The sequence below is a fragment of the Gymnoscopelus microlampas genome (assembly GCF_963454915.1).
Source record: "Gymnoscopelus microlampas genome assembly, chromosome: 3".
Taxonomy (NCBI): Eukaryota; Metazoa; Chordata; class Actinopteri; order Myctophiformes; family Myctophidae; genus Gymnoscopelus; species Gymnoscopelus microlampas.
In genome coordinates, this window is record NC_139940.1 from 49,591,744 (window position 1) to 49,613,258 (window position 21,515).

Below are 21,515 nucleotides of genomic sequence, written 5' to 3' on the forward strand. Positions count from 1 at the left end.
AGACTTGATGATAAACAATTCACATCTGTGTCTGTCTGTCTGACTTTCTCTCTCTTTCTTTCTCCGTGTCTCTCACCCTGTCTCAATCTGCTTCATCACTTCAAAGGACAGCAGCTGTGTTTATGTCTGTGTCCAGCTGGTTGAACCAGAGCAGAGTCAATAACACATTTGTAAGAGTCAAGCTTTGGCGAGACGGCCAATGTATTCTAGGCTTCATCATTGGCTTATTAGTCATGCGTTTGTCTCCTATCGACCTGTGAGACCTGCCATGCCATCCACAAAGCCCCAATCCCTCTGTTTCTCTCCATTTCCTTACTTTTTCTCCACTTTATGTTTCTGTCCTGACTGCTTCCAGCTCATACATAAAAGTGACATGGTGAGTGACAGCAGGTTTGTCTCAGTGGGATTGTTTTTGGCTGTAATTGCTCCTGTCGATGTGACGACCCAGTTAGAGGCAGTGAAGTGATGAGTGACTCAACACAATCTGTGTTTATGATTCATGAGGACCAATTGAAGAGCTCAAACACCCACCCAAAGATGATGATCTGTCGTTTTGAGTGGATATTCTATTAACACTAATGCCCCAAGTGAACATGGAAACATAAAACTAGAACCGTAGAGCTAAGCATTTTGTTTTCTACTTAAATGTTGGCAAACAGCGCAGCAAGAGAGCCTCACTCCCTGCAATTACATTGCAGGGGAGTTTAACTTGTCACAAAATGTTAGTGACTAATTGCGGATGCCTCTTAAAGGTGAATCCTCTAGATAGACACACATTCAAAGAAGACTCCATAATGGTGCCAACAATCCCTTTATTTATGTATATCTCTCTTATGTATGTCACGCCTAGCTGCCCCTTTACTACAGTAGAGCATTCAGCCCTGCCAAGGAGGAGATACACACTTGATTCATTGTCTCTTTCATGCTCAGACAAAGTGGCAAACCTTATAACATTGTCACATTGTAAAGAGAACCAGGCAGAGTTGTTCCTTGTTGCATTTTTGTGATTTTTGTGATAAGTGATGGGTCAATTAACGGTAATGATGTATTATATGTCCTTCATCCATCGAAAGTCCCTTTGTTAACGTTTTATTGTCATCACTTCATTTGGGCTCTGATTTGAACTAAACTTCATACAGGGGTTCATTACCAACATGGAATGAAAGTCAGTTATTTGACATGTATATTGGTATGCTCACTAGGGATGCCAGAAACTGATAAATCAAATTAGAATATTCTAATGCCCTGGCAAAGATTTTTCAACTTTTATATGTTTTGTTCTATCATATAAAACTTTTTAAGTTGGTCTATATGTTTTAGTTTAGTATATTATACTCACATGGTGACATAACATGAGTGTTGAGTGCTGTCCATGCTTTGATGGTTACAGTTTTATTACCAGTTTTGATGAGTAAACCTTTTCAACACAACGACACGTTCCTGCGGTGAACTAATGGACGATCACACAGGTTGCATTGCACAGGTTACATTTGACGTTGTTTGTGTTAAATGATGTGTATGGCTTGCTTGTCTGTGACCCGTTGCAGTGCTTTTAAATCACAGATTTATGTCCGTGCGTTATGGCCGAGCCCGAGACGGCTCAACTAGTGCCAAGTTTTTGCTTCAGTGTACATCGGTGTCATGCAGATAACACAGCTGACCTACAAGCCCACACCGCGTAGCATCCCCTACGAGTAGTGGGCGCATGACAACCGAGTTTAGGGAGACGAGCATGAGAGGCGGAGCCGTGCTACAGCATGTTGAGCAGACTGCTGTGCGACAGAGCCTACATTAGCCTACAGTTAACATCACTGTATATCAAACAGCGACAGTGTGAACAATAAATCAATGGCAATTGTTTTGTTTTGATTGCCTTTAGAGAAAGCTTGTTCTCATGTGTACAGTCAGTGGACACTGGACAGTGATTCCTGAACTTGGATTGGGGGATGGGGGTTACCTTAACAGGCAGAGAGTAATGTCAAGGGCCTGTTGCTTCCATGATGTCCTGTGTCTCTGTTTTTCCCTGGTTGGCAGGTCCCAGAGACAGCGCTAAAGTAATTACCATCACTAACGGAGAGATGAATGCAACCCAGTCAGTAGTGACAATTGTCAAACAACAGTTCTAGTGGATAATGTGTTGTCTTCTCTCTGCTGTGTGCGATGGCCGTCCAGGGCTTGTGTTTACAGTTGAGGCTGCCGCTGGTAAACTGGTAACTTGGTGACTTCAGCAAGCATCAGCAGCAATTATTTAGAAGAAAAAAAAACATTTGACTTTCTTTGATTTAGAGGTGTGTGTGTGTGTGTGTGTGTGTGTGTGTGTGTGTGTGTGTGTGTGTGTGTGTGTGTGTGTGTGTGTGTGTGTGTGTGTGTGTGTGTGTGTGTGTGTGTGTACGTGTGTGTATGTGACGTGTGTGTGTACTCGTGCGTGTGTGTGTTACCACTGCTGTGCTACACCTTATGTAATGCACCTAGAAGCGCTTTGGAAAAAAATGTGATAAAGATGCACCATTTACCATTTTATTTACCATTCACCATCTTTGGTGCTCACTGTTAGGGGCCTGATTGTCTGTGAAAGAAAACGACATGTTTCAACAAGCCATGTGGGTTTCCTGCAATGCATGGCTACTTCACTCCCATCTCTTCAAAATGACAGAGCTTGGTTTTATGTATAGCCTCTATTATTATTCTATTGCTCTATTGTGTTCACCCTGCTAGCAACAAGGAACTGAGCACATTCCACAATAAGTTCACATTAACTAACAACATTGTAAAATCTATTCAGTGGATTCAGCAAGTGTTATTATAGAGAGCCGTGAGGCATTCTGGTCTTTGTAAAACCACTGAACAGAGATCACTGTTACAAGCAGAATGGGGAACTGAAAACCTCTCTCTGGTAGTTTTGGAGGTGTGTGTGTGTGTGTGTGTGTGTGTGTGTGTGTGTGTGTGTGTGTGTGTGTGTGTGTGTGTGTGTGTGTGTGTGTGTGTGTGTGTGTGTGTGTGTGTGTGTGTGTGTGTGTGTGTGTGTGTGTGTGTGTGTGTGGTTATTTACATTTTTTCAAGGCAAAAGGAAACCCTGCTTATTATTTTAATTATGTTATTATGTAGCAAATTGGAGTCTTTCAAAATTCACAAAATACCTTGTTTGGACAAAATACTGGTTCCCTTGGCTTATTATGAGCTACACCATGAATTTTAACTTTTCCTTTTTTGTGTGTTTTTGGTCTCCCCTACCTCTCTTCTATCCCAACAAATAACCAAGTTTGAGCACTCAGGCTTTCACAACATATCTGGGGTTTTATGTACATTGGTCACAGACAGGCCAACTGATGGCAAAATCTGAGCAATTTAAGGTGCAATGGTCCTTGGAGCTATTGGCAATTTGCAAAGTTTGGATATTGTGATATTGCTCCAATTCATAGTATTTTTCTGAAATGTCTAAAAACATTTCAATCTATATGGGACTGCAGAAAAACCAAAAGCAAAACTAAATGGTTTATGGCTGATGGATTGTTTCAAAGTGTTAACATAAACTGTGTGACTGGGATTTGATAAAGCAGCTCTAAAGTCATGTTTGAAAATGTTAGACATGTTTAAAAGAGCACAGCCATGACAGCTTGTCCAATGGTTTTCTGCATTTTTATTATGTCATTAACCTTTCCTGCTCCGCGTTCTGGTCTCCTGAGCTATTAAGGAACAGCAACACCACCGCTCCACACTGCTTCTGGGCAAGCAGCACTCAGCCCTGACTGACAAACATTCATTTCCCTTCCCCAGAGCGGGTCAGGGTCGATCCAAGGATAGCAACTCCTGAGGCCACATTTACTCTGTCTCTGTCTAAAACTAAATTATGTGTATCCGTTTTGATCTTGATTATGAAACATTAGAGGTGCGGGTCGCTTCGTGACCCTTCCGTCTAGGCGCCGGCGCGGGGCTCTTGTTTAGTAGCCTGTAGACTTTTCGACACACAAACCGAAAGCAACATCGGTGTTTGTTTTTCGACACGCAAACCGAAAGCAAAAGCAAACTGCAACATGCAAACGCTGCATTATCTCTCTCTCCCTCCCTCTCCGTCTTTCTTTCTCTCCCTCCCTCTCCCTCCCGTAGCTCCGTCCAGACAGGCACAGGCAAGCCTGTACCACCCAGACACACAAACAGCCACGCATGCGCGCGACTCTCAATTGTATTATAGGATATTCTAACGCTAATGTCAATGTGAAGGAAGGTTGTAGTTGTGGTGGTTTACACTTTATGGTGAACAGGGAAAAGAGACATCTAAGGAGTGTTTCACTTGTAACATCAAACAGGCTTCAGGGAAAGAACCTTTCAGAATAATAAAACAAATTATATATTATACACAGTATTGACTACATATTAACATTCATTTGCACTGAAAGAGAGACAGACAGACAGACAGACAGACAGACAGACATGTGAAGTGAAAATAAGCACAGTTGAGGTGTGTGTAGAGAACAGAACAACTTTGTATGCTGAATGGGCGGCGTTTGTTTTTAAACATGCAAACTGGTGGGTAACACAATAGGTTATTTTGTGGCTCTGACACATTGTTTGAATGAGTAACAAGGCAGGGAGTTGAAAAAGGCAGGTATAGACGGAGGGAACGTTAGCAACCAATTTACAATTGAGGCATTGAGCAGATGGTCTTATCCAGAACCATTTACAAGTGCAAAATCAGAATAAGAAGAGTAAACATGAGCTCAACAAGGTTGACTGAGAAGTCAACAAGGTTAATAATCGTATAAGTAGAATGCAGAAAGAACAATGTAGTGCCAATCGGAGTCGTCACTGAACAGTGGAACGTTTGTCTGTGACAATAACGTTGATGTTCCCAGCAGCTAACTGCTACACCTCTTCCTGGGTGATCAGTTCACAAGGCTGTAGACTGCCAGTGTCCCAAAGCAACTTAAGAGAACACTGAGGTTATGCAAGCACATCCACCCTCTATATCCCCATCCACCCTGACCCCTCCCTCCCACCACCCCTCCATGTTCATGGTCTAAAGTCAGCCTAATTTTAGAGGTGACCCACTGCTCTCCAGATGAAGTTATGAATCACCTCCTTAATCCTTGCTGACAAGGAGTCCATGTGTGAGCGGTGGAGCCAACATCTGCAGTGTGTCATTGGCTAACAGATGGCATAAATCATTCTCTTAAACGCTGCATTAAGTATTAATCATTCTCAGCACTGTCACTGTCACGGCGCTCTGCTGGCCACAGGGCACACAAAGTGTGATTAATGGAGGTGCCAATTTAATTAGCCATGTTCGAACCCCCCACCGTTCCATGCCCCGTTTACCCAGTGCCCGCTCTGGAAGGGGGACACGGACCCTTCAACTAAGACTCAACCAACCTACAATAACCAACCTAAGAGGGTGGCCAGATAGATCAGGACCAGGTCTGTTTATCCAGGGTGCGACTCGTCTCTCTGCTGTCTTTTTGAGTAAAGATAACAGTGATGGGACTGTCATCATCTGACAGGATGGATTATTGAATTGGGTCGTAGCTGTCTTCTTTTGAGGATGTACCCGGGATGCTGAGTGGTTCTGAACACAAGATTCTATCAGGAGGAAATTATATGTTGTAGATAAATCTAAATCCAGTTACCCAGAATCAATAGGCATTTGGAAGCATTTAATGAATGAGCAGAGCGTTTTGTTTTTATTACACAAGATGGCAGCTTAAGATCACAGCTGATGATTGTGATGTGTTATTGTAATAATTTATCACTTCAGATGTCTTTTCACTCTCATGCTCTTTCCCTACAATAAAAGCTGAGTGTCTGAAATCACCAGAGGGGATTTCTCAAGCCTGTTAACTAAATACACTGGATGTGTTTGTATAATGTGCTGTCATACAGGCATGACTTCATGTTCCCACTGTTACATCCTACAGGCCTCTCTGCTACTGTTGCCTTTTCTTATCCTCACATTAACATAGCATACTTATGATACATATTCCGTTATATATACTTAAGCAATGTTTTTAAGATAACATTTTTGTTTTCATATTGTTTTATTTCATATTGAGACAGTGAACAGAGAGAAAGAAAAGAGAGAGAGAGAGAGAGAGAGGGGTGATGACATGCAGTAAAGTGCCTTGGGTTGAAATCGAACCAGGGTTAGCTGCAGGAAGGACAACAGACATAGACATATAAAAAACATAGACTTATTTTCTTACTCAGTGAACCACTGGGGTGTCCTGACCTTTGCTTTTGACAAAAATGTTTGATGTAGGAAATCTTTGATCGTCAAAGTGTTGGCTCTTCAAAAGTTTGCAATGTTCCAAGTACTGTATGGTTGGCCCTTTCTTGCGCCTTACCCCTTATTTCCATGCCTTATGCCCATTTTTTACTATTTTGAAATGTTTTTAAAAATAGTTGTCACCCATGCCCCTCTGTGCCTTGGCTTATGTGCTTTTGCCATTGCTTTTATTTGACGTTGATGCAAAGTTAAAGACAACTGACCAATGTCCCCACCCTTGTTTGAATATACTGGGGGGATTATACATTACATTTACCTACTGTAGCTTCACTCTTGGACGCCCCTCTCTGCCCAACTTTCGGTGCTGCAGGAACGCTGGTCCCTTAGCAACATGCAACATCATGTAATGATGTTGTCAAGAGGACATCAGTCAGTGTGGAGATGGAAACGTCTCAGTCAGTTCCACACAGAGAGATTACTCACTCTGTGCCATTAGTAAAATCAAGGTCTGTCCCCACCATGGAAGTGCTGACGATAGCTGATGGCAGAGAGGGGCAAAATCCATAAAATAAACATTTTTATTTTGTGTCGTTTCTTCCATGTGATCTTGTACACATCTCTCACACCGTTCTCATTCATTGTAACTTGTAATGCAATAACCGTCAGTTATCTTGGGCGGGGATCAAATTAATGAATGAGTTAAGACCTTCTCATGTTCTGCCAAGGCCCTTTACCAATTAACCTTCAAAGTTAATCCCAATGAAGTTAGCAGACCTTATATCTCTTGCTCCACACAGATTTAATAGTGCTGCTCTGGATGTACGGCGTGTGTTTTTCAATGAGGCCATGAATAAATCTGTCTGTTTCTGGAGGAGCACGACCCCGAGTGCTGCTTTATGATGTCCAGTTGGGCAGAAGAAAAATGCAAATCATCATGGTGTTCAGATGATGTGTGTCCATCTGGTGGTGCTATTGAGGACTATTTAAATAATACATTTCTACACATTCAGACTTATATTATGATTTCACTGTGTAGAATACATAGGAGAGAACAGGGCAGATGGGCACATGCATGCACTAACACAGTGCATGCACATTTACACACACATGTTAGCACTGGGTTCATTGAACAATTATACAAACACTATGAGTGTGTCTTCAAAAGATTCAAAACTGGAGTGAAATTGTAATTTTAAGAAACTTGCAGGACATCATCAATAGCCAGTCCATTATACAGAAACAGTCTGACCTAATAAGATTCATAATTATGGGAGGAATGGATCTGTAATGTGTCATTGTGAACATAAGTTAGCTAGAGGGACGCATGCTGACCAAGTATGCAGTACAGCAGTAGGGACTCTTATCTACCTTAAGGAAGCAAGTGAGATGATGAAAGCAGCCTAATAGAGAGGACAGACATATAAATGTCCTTTAATGTCCCTACTGAAGCCTAATGGTCTCCCCTGGTTGCTGCAGGGACCTTTCATCTTCCCAATGAAAGAGCCTAAACTACTGAGATGATGATTAAGACCACAAACTGGTTTCACTTTTCTGTGTAATGATGCTTTAAAGATCTACATAGGATGACTGGATGAGACTCACTCATTACAAACTCTATGCAAGTTAAGAGCATCACAGAACAACCAGACATGCATATTTCACCTTTTGAATACGCTGTACTGTCTTATTTATTTCTGTTCCAAACTGTTCACCTCCCTTCATTTAGTTTTATAATGCAATTTTGGTGGGGCCGACTTGGAAGGATTAATGAAAGATTATTTTCTTTACATCCTTACTTGTAAGAGAATAAACTTTAAAGTGGAACTCTTTGGACAGAATTGGAATGTTTTCTGACCCTTTAGTAGTCTTTTAAACCACATGTGAAAATATATACTTTTTATTAACTGTGGACAATTCTCTTCTCTACCGTGTTGGGGAATTCCAATTTACCTTTAGTTTTCTACAGTTATTACTGTAATTACATTACCAGAAAGCAGTATTTCAAAAACATACTTAAGACCCAAGACCCAAGAAGTACTGTAGTACAATTGTTTTTATTATTATCATTATTTTTAATGTTCAATATGCCTCAGGTGCACTTTCAATATGCTGTAGATCCATGCCAGGATTGAGCCTCAAAAGCAGCTTTCTTTTCAAGATATGTGAAAAGGGTGTATCTAACCATTTTTGCCATTAAAAAGGTGGCGTCAACAAAACAATCTTATTTCTAAGTTGTAACCTCTGCTAAGCTCTGGTCTCTCCATTGTGAGTGTGTTGGTGGAGTTTGCAGGGTGTTCCTCCAGTAGGTCTGACCTGAACTACAGCAGGCTTAGAGCCACGTCTGAAGGCTCCACATGCTGACATTTTGGGCTTTGTTAATGCTTGAGGTTGAACCCTGCATGTACACTGTTGATCACAGAGATCACTACAGGGCCAGGAAGTCCTAACAAATATTGTTGTACTGTCTGCTGCAATGCCAGCGCTCACTGGAGAGGTCGCCTCAAGTTCATGGTTTGGTAATACTGTGAAAACGTACAGTGCACTGGTAAGGTTTAATTATTAATAGACATTAACCTTAGCTCCCCACAAGCATTGTTCCTTTATGCACTGAATTTATGAGATGAAACATAATCAGAGTCTTTGTTTTCGTCTCTGGAGCCAGACAGTGTTCTGCCATTGCTATAATTCTTCAGGGCCAATAGTACTGTTTCACTTTAACTATTGAATGTCAAAGGTGTTCTGTTACTTCAACCATGCATTTGTATGAGGAGGAAATGGTTCTAGGACTGACTGTGGATTGTCAGTCAAAGCTTATATCACAGTACAGGGCCATTTTTCTTCTGGCCAGCAGCCATTTTAGCACATAAAGCTCTTGCACACCATTCTCTGGGCAGACACTGTACATTTGCCAGTAAAAATGTCCTTGTTCTGCAGATTTCTCTGAATTGTTCTTGGATTTTCAAAGTTGCATCTTCAGCAGGGGGGTATTCAGGTTTGATGTAAAACGTGATTGTAATTGGGGACCAGTCCTTTGAAGGGCCTGGATTTTACAGGGATTATTAGTACAGTATGGACAGAAGAGAGGTACGGACAAGACACATTACTGTAGCTTTGGTGATTTGGATCCCACTGCTCCACATCAGTACAATCGGAAAGCATTGTGTGCTTTTTAGAAGGATTTTTGACAAGGCTTTGTGCTGAGCTCTTTTAATTATTTCTGCTCCTGGTCCAAATAATTATTAATTTAATCTTGAATTACTGGGTTACTTTTGTGACTATGCAAATTAAGTATTTGTCTCCCACTCACTTCCATTCTATGAGAGCGAAGGGTCGGGGGAATTCAACTTTGGTGAACACTGATGTGAATTTTGTCTCTGCAGGTGACAAAATCCATTTCCCTGCATTTGTGCATGTTTGACTGTATCCTTACACAGTTCCCAACAGCAGTAGCGGTTTCCTACCGGATTACCTTCTCTCCAAGAAAAATATAACACTGGAGGAGGAAGGGGAAAAGACAGTTTTCCATTTGCACACTCTCAGAGTAAAATGAACAGTGAGGATTGTATCTTCAGTGAGTGCATCCTCTGTGCTGCTGGGTGCTTCCTGGGGTGAGACAGAGTGGGTTCTCCTCCTCACAGTTTAATTAGGTTTGAAGCTGCAGCTTGTGGCAGCCTTCCCCCTCAGTCTGTCCCTCCCAGGATGTCTCACCTCAAAGCCTGCCCCCTGCTGATGATTCTCTTCATTAAATTGTATATTTGATTTACCTCGTGCTCTCTCTCTCCCACTCTCAGGTGTGGATGGAATATTCCGAGTTCCTCAGGCAACTGGGTGAAGCACACACACATAAAGTGAACATAAAGTGATCTCCAAACTGCAGTGATGGAAAATAATGTGAATATTTGTTCCATATGGCTTTGTCCTCCCAGGGAGCTTCTGAGTTGGTCTTCAACGTGCTGTGACTGAAGCATGGCTAATCACTTTAGATTAAGCTTTTTATTCCTGCTGTTTCCACTCAGACTAACAGGACTTGAACTTGGTGTTGTCCTCACCTCCCCCTCATCACTGATGCACCCAGCCAGCTCTCCTCTCCATCTCATCTCCTCTCCCCTCCAGCTCCTCTCCTCTCCAGGTCCTTTCCTCTCATCTCCTCTCCCCTCCAGCTCCTCTCCTCTTAGAGGCTGTGTCCACTGTCCACAGAATTTTTTGAGCTGCCAGCACTTTTCTGCCATGCATTTCTATGGTAAGACGCACTGGAGTGCTCATAGTGCTATTACCAGTGTTGAGCATTGTGTTTCAGTGTTCTCAACGTCCTGCATGTTTTGGCGGAGCGCTCTGCGTGCCTCAAGCAGAAAATATTTCACATTTTGGGAGAGGAGCGTCAATGTCATCAATGTCACTTGATGATATCAAAGTCGCTCCGTCTCTGAAAAAATGGGCTGACGGGACGGGAAAAAAACCCACGTTTGTAACTACTTTCACTTGCACATTTCACCGGGTATGGACTATTTTCTTATAATTTGGGAAATAATTTGTAATATATCTTTCCATGTAACTCCTGCAAGCTGTAGTAAAGGCCTGGAACACAACCAAACTCAGTCAAAAAAGCCAGATCCACTAGTGGTGACATTTACCAGAACCACCTGACACTTAATCACTTCCTTACTGACCTCTGTCAGGGGGTGGTGGTGGGGGGTTCTGTGCTACAAAGCTTTGTGACTGCAGGCTTGTTGGACGTGTGTGTGTGGTCATTTCTCTGGCGGGTCACTGTGTGTGTAAACACATGTGTGTGATTGTGAGATGTCCGTTCTCATCACTCTGTCTGTCCATCTCTGTCTGTGTCTGACCTGCACCTTGTCTATCACTGGGAATCTTGCTCGCTCACACACACACACACACACACACACACACACACACACACACACACACACACACACACACACACACACACACACACACACACACGCATGTGCATGTGCATGTAGATTCAGCCTGCTGGCCGCAGTGAAATTGATGCTAAACTCATGAGACTAGTCAGGGAAACATCAGGAGAGTAGGCAGGTGACATCTGAACCAGGAAGCACCAGAAACCAAGAGGTCATGCGGTTGTGGACGATTGGATGTTATGATATGGATATTGATGTGGCAGATGGTACTGTACTGAATGTAGTTCTATAGAGTCATCAGTGAAAAGGAACTTGTCACAGGTCAAACACACATCAACAGTTCATTCCAGTAGCTGTTGAACACTTGACAGCTGTTCCCTCTGGGTCCATTCATACATCTGTTGGTTGTTGTTTAGTGTTTGACAGCTTTCACTGGCAGCTGTTTGGAGCTTGATGCTGTGTCTCAGCTAGTTTGTACTGTGAAGGTAAAATGTAATTCTGTTTGATTCTATAGGGAAGACCAGGATTGGATTTCATCAATTTAGTTGAACTGATACTGCTGATATACAATGATAAATAGAATTATGAAGATGTTTTATCCAACATGTCTTACAGTGCCACGAGCAGACAAGAGCTGAACCGTCAAATCCTGGCATCTTACCTGCTCAGATAGACAGCTACTGTAGAGAGTGAAACTTGTGCTGACCTTGTTTGAGTTATACACAAAGTGTCATTAATGCATAACCTGGGCGCATTTAGGGGTTAAGTGTCTTGCTCAGGGACACTTCGACACATAGACTGCATGCCGGGGCGGCGAACCGGCAACCTTCTGATTACCAGACAGCCTTTCTACCCATTCAGCTACGAGCGCCCATATGTTTTATATGATTGGGTTTTATTGCTGTCTAGTGTTTCTATGAGGTCTTTGTATTACTGGCGCTTGTGAACCACAGTGAGCTACAGTACATCATCATATTGTCATCAGTTTTATAGAACCTATTAGACCGATTAAAGTTGAATTACTACTTGGCAGTGAACTCAGTTGTTGCTAATGCATAGATGTGGAACATAATTGTTACTACACTCTAGTTGCTGGACTTGAGTTGTTTGTGTTTGTGTTCTTGAGTACACGGCCCGAACACAAGTATTTCGGGTTGCGAGTATTTCGCGTCTTAATTGTGTCCACGCATGTGCTGTGTAAGCGGGAAAATGTGACGCATATCCCGTAGGAGCACTAATAAGTGTTGCGCACCTATTGCGCAATAATGTAGTAATATTGGAATTTTAGTATCCTACTAAAATTGCTTAATTATAGTAGGATAGTAGGATAATGACTGTTTTGTTTTGCAACGCATACAGTAGGTGTCATTACCGAAGGCAGAAATGCTTCTTGTGCAGGTGGAAAACATATCCAGCATATAAAAATATAGCAGCAGATATAAACTCACATCTTCATGTGCATGGTTAAAGTGACATGGATAAATATATGAAAAACAGAGCATGGGGTTTAAACTCACAGTTTCATGTTTATGGTTAAGTGGCAATACAACATGGTGACAGGGCTCAGTACTTGTTCAGCAGTCTGATGGTTGCCAGGTGAAAACTGTTCAGAAGTCTGCAGCTTTGGCTAATGATTCACCGGTTACCTTTGCCTTGCCAGGACCGCAGCAGCGGTGTGATGAATGTTCCTGATGTTACGCTAAGCCTTGACTACATACCGTTACTTAATCCCTGGAGGAAGGGAAGCTCACATCCAACGATGCACTGGGCTGTCCACACCAACCTTTGCCCCGCACCTGAGCGTGAACATCCTGAAGGGGCTGTTAAACAAATTGATGCTTTATTTGATGCCAATTCTTCCATCTGAGCCTCTGACCTATGTTTATGTCATAAAGTCATAATAAAGCCGCATGCGGCAGGCTTTTTTTGCCCCAATCTTTTCATAGACCTGATTACTTGTTTTTTGGATTGCTTGTTTCTCTCGCCAAACCTGGCAACATTTAGCGTCACAGAATCTGCGACGCTAAACGCTCTAATGTTTTTTATACAAGTGGTGGCAACATTTTGTGACACCACACGGGTCTTCCCAACAATAGCTAAGATTGAAGTCAGTGTGAACATGGCCAAATAATAACTTAATAGCCAAACTAGGTCTAATGAAGCACGCTAGCATTTAGGCTAACCCTCCTGCCAGAGGCTGCAGTAAGACTTGCACTGTCTGTGAATGAGGGGAGGCAGCGGAGCAGGGTTACTGCGGGGGGCGGGCCGTCTCCCCATTCGTGTCGCCATTGGCTTAAAGGAGTGAAGGACAGCCAGGACAGCCAATGACACTTAGGTGTCACTCAGGTGTCGCTTGGGTGTCGGACTAGGTCTTAGTCTGTCTGTAGAGCCGCCAGCTTTCAGCATGCGGCTAAAAAGGGTGAGAGACCTGAGGTGTCAGCGTTGTCCAAATGCAGAGATGTTGAAGAGGCTGTTGATGTGAGGCATGACAAGCAGGTCAACATTCAAAATGTAATAGTTCTTATGAATCTTTAAAATTGCTAAACTAGTTACTGGGTAGACCTACACAGTAAAATCTGGTAGTGTGTTGATCTAACACTGTGATTCATTGTGTAATATGTTCACACATGGTCTTGTTTTTACATTACTGTAAATACTGTATAGTCATACATACATATTGTATGCACTTCTCTAGTAGCCTTCAGCCATGTGAAATAGTTTTACATGGCAATATCTCAACCATGATTTTTGGACATGGCATCACATTATACTGTATAATATTAAGAAAAATGTCTGCCTTCACCGTGCGTTGACACATTGATTCCAGGGGAAATAGTGGAGATTGGTGCAGCGAGTGCTCCTGTCTTTGTCCTGACAGATGAGCCATGTCTATCCAGAAGGCTCTCTGGAGATGACGTTCCTGGTAAGCCCTGGCCTGGGCTCCCATGCAGCGCTCAGCTCTCATTTCCCTGCTCCTGGGTGATGAGTCTTTGTAGGCCAGAGTCTGCAGGCTTCATTGACAGAAGCAGCAGGGAATAATATAGTGGCAGAGCGTTAGGATGTGTCAGGTCTCATATCTCTGGCAGTTCTATTAGAAATAGATCCCAGTGCAGGACAATTAACCCTTGACCCCTGGCATCACATCCACGTAGCAACTGCTCAGCACGAGTGATAAATCAAAGCCCAGAGGGAGAGTCTCCAGTTCCCTCCCCCACTGGTTGGCTGGATATTGTTCTAACCCAGTGGACTGAGGTCACATGATGCTGAGGGAACTCTGGTGTCTCATCCTGCTGTCATGTGACGTGTAAGAGTGATGTAACACAAACTGTGGACACTACAGGAAAGGGCTTCTTGAGGGTCTATTGTGCTCCAGTGGATTCACAGTCTGGAGAAAATCTGCATTACAGTAAATGAGTAGAACACTAGAAAAAGTGCTCCTCGGAGCACAGGTCTCCGCCAGGTCAGGTACGTTATTGTGGCCTCCTGGTGGCACTATAATAGGTCAATGTGAAAAGGGTGCCATTTCTTCTTAGGCCTTTCACGGCAATCGGACACTGCATTTATGGTTTGAGGCATTTTGTTCCAATATTTTTTTTTGCTAAATTAGACCTGCTGGTGGCGCTATAACAGGCCAATGTGAAAATGGTGCCATTTCTTCCTCGACCTAGTGGGAAAGGCTACCAATGGATACTTTATTTTTAAATATGCTTTATTTCATCTTTAAAATTGGACTATAAATCAAGTGGGAGGTTGCCAAAAACTTTCCAACGTAAAACGGAGTGCTGGTGTAAAAAGGTTTGACCCTAACTAAGGCCTTGGCTACACGTACATGGATCTTTTACTAAACGGATATTTTAGTCCTCCGTTTTTAAAAAGAATCCCTGGCCACATGACAAAGATAAACAAAAATCCCTGTCCACACGTAGACGCAGAAACGCATCGATCAGCTGCAAGTTTCAATTTTATATCAGATTTTATATTTACATTTATTTTATAATTATATATATGAGGGGCCAAATACAAATACATTTGTAATCACATGTTAAGGCCCAATACAATAGCTGCATTATTTTAATAGCATACGTGAACAGCATACGTGAACATAAACGAAAACAACATTATTAGGGCGCAGCTGCAGCGCAAACAGTAGCTCCATAAAGAACCTCTCACTCCGCTATACAGCTCCGAGATGAGGCTCTATGTGGTTCTCATCCGGGATCGGTCGAACGTCCGCCAAGCTCCGCTGTTTACCCTTTTGTATACATCGTATCCCAACACTAATGGTAGATTCCAAACCTCACGGATGTTTAAGGTTTGGACCGGAGCATAATATTTTAGGTCTGGAGCGAAACTACCCGTTTAAATCGCTTATTTAGTCAGCCTGTGGCCATGTTTCCCATTCAACCCGGAAAACCCCCCTACGTCCGCTGCCAGTACTGCTCCTGGTTTGGCTACAATGGGAAACATGGCCACCGGCGGACTAGATAAGCGATTTAAACGGGTAGTTTCGCTCCAGACCTAAAATATTATGCTCCGGTCCAAACCTTAAACATCCGTGAGGTTTGGAATCTACCATTAGTTTTGGGATACGATGTATACAAAAGGGTAAACAGCGGAGCTTGGCAGACGTTCGACCGATCCCGGATGAGAACCACATAGAACCTCATCTCGGAGCTGTATAGCGGAGTGAGAGGTTCTTTATGGAGCTACGCAAACAGTAGCCATGGTTCACATGACGCTGTCGAGTCTCTGGTTTATAGTGGTGTTCGTTTTTTTTTTTACATTGCTAACTCTCACATGTACATAAACGTTCAGATTTCAAATATAAAGTGCTTACCCCTGAGCCACGGATGTTACAAGGCAATCCGGACCATGATAAGTACCCGTATCTCCCGTATTGTTCAATAAAAAGCATTTTAATCCCATCGCCGGCCATTTTATTTTTCTGTTCTTTTATTTTGGTAATGTATCAGAGTGCAATACACCTTCCAACCATTGGTGTCGCATGGTTGAAAGCATCGGAGAAAATTTGGAGAAAATGGCCGACGATCGGATTAAAATGCTTTTTATTGAACAATACGGGAGATACGGGTACTTATCGTGATCCGGATTGCCTTGTAACGTCCGTGGCTCAGGGGTAAGCACTTTATATTTGAAATCTGAACGTTTATGTACATGTGAGAGTTGGCAATGTAAAAACATCGAACACCACTATAAAGCAGGGACTCTCGGCACCGGGGCGATTGTGTTTTAGGACGACAGACCCCACATTCAATCTGTGTGCGCGCCGTGTGTTCTACTTGGCGCAGAGAAAGAGGGTTTTCGTCACGCAGTGAATGAGCTACTTTTCCCACCACTGTCTTATTATTAATTATGACTTTATTTAGCCATAAATGAGCGTGCCTTGTTTCACAGACTGTAAGTGTTGCTCTCTCTCTCTCTTCATTTATTATTATAATGACCATGAGCGGTCCGGGTCCGGTGTTTATGTATTATTATATTATATTTATTATTATAATGACCATGTGCGAATGCGCGATGACGTCATCGTTTCTCAAAATCTCCGGATTACATGTCCACACAGATCCACTGAAACGCATGTTTTGGAAAACCTTCACTTATTTATCCGTTTACAAAAATATCCGTTTTAGCGGTCAAAAACACCGTTTGCGTGTGGCTGAAAGGCCCAAACGCACACAAAAATGTGCGTTTAGAAAAAGATCCATGTACGTGTAGCCAAGGCCTTTAATCCTGCTGTATAGGCCTACACATGTATACACATGGCAATGACATTGACAAGAAGATGTCACCTCTATGTTTTCTCCAGCAGCAGCTGTAAAATGAATGAACGTTGTGAATCATAAGCACAGTGAGCCGGCCGTTTGCAGCCGTTTGTCTGCTGGATGTCACATTTACAACACTGTTTAATGGCAGATTAGCCAGAAGAATGAGCTGTAATAAAGCCACAGCGCATGGTGGGGGTCACCTTCAGGATGGCCTTATGGTCATTTGGGTCGTTATCTCGTTGCGTCCCTCGACAGCGTTGGCATGAGCTACTCGTCACGTGAGCGAGGGATTTTTAAAGCTGCCCACTGTTAGTGTGTTTTTTTCGCACCACTGATCTAATGTGAGATATGGCAACAGATGCAGGCAGCAGAGACAACGCCGCATTATTCAGCGCCTCTGGGCCATAAAAAACGCAGCTATTAAACACAATTTGAAAGAATTAGCTTTTTGGTGCGTGGAATATGGCAGCTTCTGATGTATTACAATAATCATCACATTCCCTATGGGTCCCAGCCCTCTGTGAGCGGTATTGCTATTTGTATGTGGGCCTACATGCTTGAACTTTGTGTGGTCTTGTTTGTATATGTTATATTGGGTGGGATAATTTGATCTTACCAGAACTTGAGTCAGGGGTAATTACAGCCCATAGTTGATTGGTTGTAAGTTTGAGTGGTGAGCGTACTGTATGTGCATTGTGCACATTGCTTTTGGTGAGAGCGTACCATGTCACCGTGGTTGTTTTGTGGCTGGCTGTTATTAATGGGTGTCTGGGTGAAAGGTGGAGTGGGAAATGGATGTGGGTTTGTTGTCTGGCATCTGTCCCACCTTGAGTAAAAGGGACGGGGAACAGAGGTGAAACTAGAAAAAGTGCTCCTCGGAGCACAGGTCTCCGCCAGGTCAGGTACGTTATTCTGGCCTCCTGGTGGCGCTATAATAGGCCAATGTGAAAAGGGTGCCATTTATTCTTAGGTCTTTCACGGCAATCAGACACTGCATTCATGATTTGAGGCATTTTGTTCCAAAAAATTGTTTTGCTAAATTAGACCTGCTGGTGGCGCTATAACAGGCCAATGTGAAAAGGGTGGCATTTCTTCCTCGGCCTAGCGGGAATGTGCGTGTGAACTTTCACGCAAGTTGCGTGCATAGTTTGAGGCTTTTTGTTCAAAACGGACCAATCCTGCAAACTTTGGATGCCAACCATAGGCAATGAGGATGGAATATGGGAAATCGGAACAGATCCGTGTTGATCACATGACTATAGAGATACTGTGTACCGATTTGCATGACGTTTGGATAAAATCTGTAGGAGTAATGTAAAAAGATGTGTTTTGCACAAATCGGCCTCCTGGTGGCGCTATAACAGGCCCATGTGAAAAAATTGAGGCAGAGGTTCTGAATTGGCATCCAGGGAGTGTGTGTCCACAGTTTCGGAGCGAACGGGCCAACGATGCTGTAGATTAGCTGGTAACACACAGACAGGACGGACACACACACACACACACACACACACACACACACACACACACACACACACACACACACACACACACACACACACACACACACACACACACACACACACACACACACACACACACACACACACACACACACACACGGATGGACGGACGGAGGGTAAAACATACTCTCTCGCCATGCCTTCGGCCTGGCGGAGACAATAAATACATAATCTATTTAGTTAGTTAACACCTGAGGAGCTGAACCTGTGGTCTTTTTATCCTCTGTCAGTGGACAGCTGTGCTGGAGGCATTATGTTTTAGGTTGGCTAAAACCCCCAAATTCATGACCTCTGTGTCCTCAGTGGTAGATATTGCAATGAATGTGTTATCACTTCCAATCTCTCAAGAACATATTCTGCTCTGCGTTTGAATCTGTCGGTAGCCGTGTTGACAACCCGTGCACATTGGCTACAAGTGGGCGTGCCATCAGATCAGGAAGCAGGACACGCTTTACCCAATCAAATGTAGTGGGCGGGATTTACATGTGTGCCATTGGTTCCCCACTGGAAACAAACCGAAACTCATTTAACAATAGCGTCCTCGCAGCCGACAAAACCACGGAAAGTTAGTAACATTTTAACTTGCTCTTTCATCATAGAAACAAGTGGGGTTATAACCAAAACGATCCATGTTCTTTGGGAGAAATGGTGTTAGTGTTCCGTGGAGAAATGTTGTTAGTGGGAATGAAAACATAGTCGCACCACCGGAAGTGAAAGGCTGAAGGCAGACCAAAACCCCGGTTTCCCTGATCACGGGTCGTCCGTTCAGCTCCGCCCAGAGCCAAGTAAAAAACAGCAGAGGGCGTTTTTTTTTCCTTTTTATTTGGCGATGGGTTCCCAGATTGTCACTTCCATAATGATTTGATTAATTTCATTTGATTTCGATTAAATTATCAACCAGCAGTGTTATACCTACTGTATAATATAAACAGCCAGAGCTGAGCAGAGTTTTTAAATCAGTGTCATGTGTCTAGGGGTTGTATGGGTTTTAATGTGGTTAAGGTCAAGGTAAGTATCTGGGAGGGAGGTTAGCCAATTAGATTGCATGACCTCAAATTATTGGAGCTTGTAGTAATTGGGTAGTGGTCCAGGACCACCAATTATTAATCATCTTTGTCTAATAAAGATGATTTCAGCACAGTCCAATAAAATGTGTCTGGTGCTTTAACTGCTATTGTTTCTCTGTGTCATCTCAGCGGCTGGCTGTACCTTCGATGAGGATTCAGACCCCAATCTGTGTGACTTCACCCAGGGGGAGGAGGACGACTTTGACTGGCAGCTGTTCCGGACGCACAACACACCTCAGGCCAGCGCTGACCTCCTGCGTGGTGAGTATTCTAACATTTATTTGTTTGGCTATTTTTACAGTGTATCTTCTGGACTAGATCCATAGCAGTGGGTGCCGGGGGGCTCACGCCCACCATGTTTGTTTACTGGAAACTCAGATGCTGTTTGAGTTTAAGAAATCCACCAATGTGCCTCAGTGTACGATTTACAATTTAGGCATTTAGCAGACGCTCAGTGTGACAGATGAATGCATTCATGTGGCTGTGGTGTGGCTGACACTTCCAGCAGAGAGATTGTGACAGCGCTCAAATCAACCTTGAGACGACCAGCGTCCATTTGTAATTCATCAGCATTAATCAGGCAGCAACCTGGTGGTGTCTGCTTCCTGCTAACCCCGAGCATCACTTTGATGTTAACCAGGCTCGCTCTGGCTAATGGAAACACACAATTTCCTGCCACCAGGAGATGGCATGCATAGTTTATGAGGAGCTCCTCTGCTTCGCTCCGTATTTGCAAACACCCTACCAGGGGAAAATGACAAAAAGCTCTTTGACAGAGATATGTATGGTTGTGGAGGGGCTGTGGTGGCCTCACCCCTGCAGACATGCCAACTGTCCAGGAGAGTGATTAAGATGCTGAACTTCGTCTTGCATAACCAGCCAGTCAGTTAGCCAATGAACTCTGAAAGAGACCTTGGCACCACAAAACTGGGATCATCAATCATCAACGATTCATTGTATATACGAGGGAACAGACATAGAGAGAGAGAGAACTCATTCTTGCTCATAAAAAAATCATATTCATTTGGTATTAATCTCTCAAGACAGATTCAGAGCTCCGCAGCTGAATCTGTCGGCAACTACCAACGTGTAGAGTTTGTTGTTAGTAGGAATGAAAACAAAGACGCCCCACAGAAAGAGGAGGGCTGAAGGAGAATGAACGGGCCGACATCGGGTCTCTACACGCAATCGCGGATGGTGCCCCCATTGATGGTGCTCCCAGAGGGGACACCACCGATGGGTTCCCAGGTTGATTTGGTATTGAAACGAAAGAGGTAGACAAGTAGGACAGATAATGTGGTAACTGATTTGGCAACTTAACGTGGCAAAACAAGTAAGTGTGATGCCAAAAATAGACGAAAAAAGACTAATAGAGGTGATGAGGAGGACAAACATGAAGATAACAATATACACTAATCAAGAGCGGTTAATTAAATAAACAATTTAACAAGGGATCATGGAGCTTCCCTGAGGAACACCGGTGACCTTCTGATTATCGGGTGACCTCTCTAAGCTACGGCCGCTCCTTGAAGCATCATGAATCTGTTAGTCATGTTATTAATCTGATGACAAGTGTCATAACATAATAATATAGTATATATAGTGACTCCTATTGACTGTAAGGTTTCACTGAGTTACTTTAGTTGGATTTCTTCATGGTATATCTGCATCAGAATTCTGCACTGGTTTTTCTCCTAATCCTGCTGTGTTGAATCCGGGCTGTGTATCACGCTGGGAGTGTCTCTATCCACCATCTTGGCAGCCAAGGTGCGAGGGGACAGCTCGTGTTCATGAGATAAGTCTATTTTCAGTGTACCACTATTAACTTTCTGTTGCTGAGAAATTGGTATCCAGGGAAGATTAGTAAACACAGCTGAGATAGCAGCAGAGCATGGAGCTCCCAGGAGAAATTAGACACTACATTTCTCATGCATGGGAAACGTGTTAAGACCCAAATACAAAAGTGGCTAGATGCCTTTTTTCATTTTATTTTCCTTTTTCGTTAAAGGTCTTGTTGCGTGTCCTCCACTGACCACTGGATT

At 43.2% G+C, this 21,515-nt stretch overlaps 1 protein-coding gene across 3 annotated transcripts in view; it reads left to right on the forward strand.

Moving 5' to 3' along the window:
- The window catches only part of LOC311042419 (receptor-type tyrosine-protein phosphatase U-like), a 191,648-nt gene that overhangs the window by 24,159 nt on the left and 145,974 nt on the right, over positions 1-21,515 (forward strand). For all 3 annotated transcript variants that reach the window (XM_084053137.1, XM_084053138.1, XM_084053139.1), the window contains exon 2: positions 19,603-19,734. In XM_084053137.1, coding sequence (XP_083909263.1) covers positions 19,603-19,734 — 132 coding nt within the window. The remainder of the gene's footprint in view (positions 1-19,602; positions 19,735-21,515) is intronic.